At 54.4% G+C, this 1,800-nt stretch overlaps 1 protein-coding gene across 1 annotated transcript; it reads left to right on the top strand.

Moving 5' to 3' along the window:
* The first annotated feature begins 547 nt into the window (after positions 1-547).
* Positions 548-1,477, top strand: Prlh (prolactin releasing hormone). The gene is made up of 2 exons (XM_052192014.1): positions 548-644; positions 1,314-1,477. Exons 1-2 carry the CDS (start codon positions 548-550, stop codon positions 1,475-1,477), a joined length of 261 nt encoding a protein of 86 aa, XP_052047974.1.
* Positions 1,478-1,800: the final 323 nt, after the last annotated feature.

Genomic DNA, 1,800 nt, shown 5'->3' with positions numbered 1-1,800 from the left:
CTGGAGTCTTAGCCAACTAGGTCTGAAGTTCTGGGTTATTGTAGGGGCTGGGAGGTGTGAGCTCTCTAGGGATGCCAGATACTAAGTGTCCTCCATTGCCTGCCTGCCCCTAAGTGTCAGGACAAAGTGTGGGCAAGGACTGGGCACTGAGGTCCCAATGCTCCCCAACCCCTAGCTACCACTGAAGTTGAGCAAATTGTTCTCCATCTCTGCTCACCACAGGGCACCCCATAAATCTGCTTCCCATTAAGGTCTGGGTGTCTTCCTCACAGCTCCTGACAGATGGGCAGACAGGCCCAAGGATGTCCCAAGACCTGTGCACAGCTCACACATCTCCCCTGATAACTGTAGCTATGTGCACTAAACATATGCCTTTGCACACCTCATAGGCACAGACACGCACCACACACACACACAATGGACATCCGCACAGACAAGCTAGGGGCCCTCCCAGCTCTGTGCATATAGCTTCCCCTGCATCTCTACCTGCAGGCTGCACCATCCTGTGGGGTCCGATCTCCAGGGCATCGTCCAGGAAGCCGGAAGCATGGCACTGAGGACCTGGCTTCTGTGCTGGCTGCTGCTGGGCTTAGTTCTCCCAGGAGCCTCCAGCCGAGCCCACCAGCACTCCATGGAGACACGCAGTGAGTGCCTGGCTTATGGAGGACATCCTCTGTCACCCTCCCATCCCATCCCTACGCTTCCCAGATGCCTCAAGTGCTCAGCCCCTGAACAGGGGCTTGGCCGTCTCCTAAGTCAGTGGTTCCCAACCTTCCTGATGCTGCAACCTTTAATACAGATCCTCATGTTGTAGGGACCCCCCCCAACCATAAAATTATTGTGTTGCTATTCATAACTGTAATTTTGTTGTTATGAATCATAACGTTAATATCTGAAACGCAGGATGTCTGATATGTGATCCCCAAAAGGGTCACAACGCACAGGTTGAGAACCACTTGGACCTAAGCAAAAGCTACCTTGCCGTGCAGTCTATTGGAGGTTGATCCTATTAAATGGGCCTCTCCCCAGAGTGGTCCTGTCCCCTGCCCTCACCATTCCCCTACCTATCTTGACTGGGTCCCTTAAGAATTTGGGTGGTGAGGGTCAGACAGGAAGAGCATGCTGGTCCTGGTACACATCTACATTCATTCCCTAAAGCCACACCACTGCCCAGATATGTCCCTGCCAGTCTCATCAGGGTGGGTGCCAGCATGGCCTGATGCCCAGGGTTCCATGAGCTTCCGGGCTGTGTGGGGAACACTGCACCGACATGCCAGGTGTCCCATAAGCTGCTCTGACTCTTTCCTTTCCAGCCCCTGACATCAATCCTGCCTGGTACACGGGCCGTGGGATCAGGCCTGTGGGCCGCTTCGGCAGGAGGAGGGCTGCCTTGAGAGACATCACGGGACCTGTCCTGCGTAGCCGGCTAAGCTGCCTCCCACTGGATGGAAGTGCCAAGTTCTCTCAGCATGGATAACAGCTCAGCTCATGAAGACAGTTGCAGCTGAGCCCAAGCCCACCCTCCCTGTCCCCTGCAGAGCCCCCACCACCCTCCCTCTCCCGTTTCCCCTCTGATCTAATAAAAGTGCTGGCTTTGTTTACTGTACGCCTATAACTGTGTGGCAACAAACTGGAAAGTGCTTTCTCTCTGGGGAGGTTAACTATGAATGAAGCTCAGCCTCATTGGAAAGAAGAGGCTTCCACCTGCCCCCAAATAGAACAACCGAGACTGCTCATTACCAGGCCCTGCAGAGGTTGGCCTGGTCCCTTAAGACCCTGCACTGGGGAAAGGGAATGTTG

Source organism: Apodemus sylvaticus, chromosome 9 (assembly GCF_947179515.1).
Source record: "Apodemus sylvaticus chromosome 9, mApoSyl1.1, whole genome shotgun sequence".
In the NCBI taxonomy this organism is placed as follows: domain Eukaryota; kingdom Metazoa; phylum Chordata; class Mammalia; order Rodentia; family Muridae; genus Apodemus; species Apodemus sylvaticus.
This window is presented reverse-complemented; position numbering and strand designations above follow the sequence as displayed.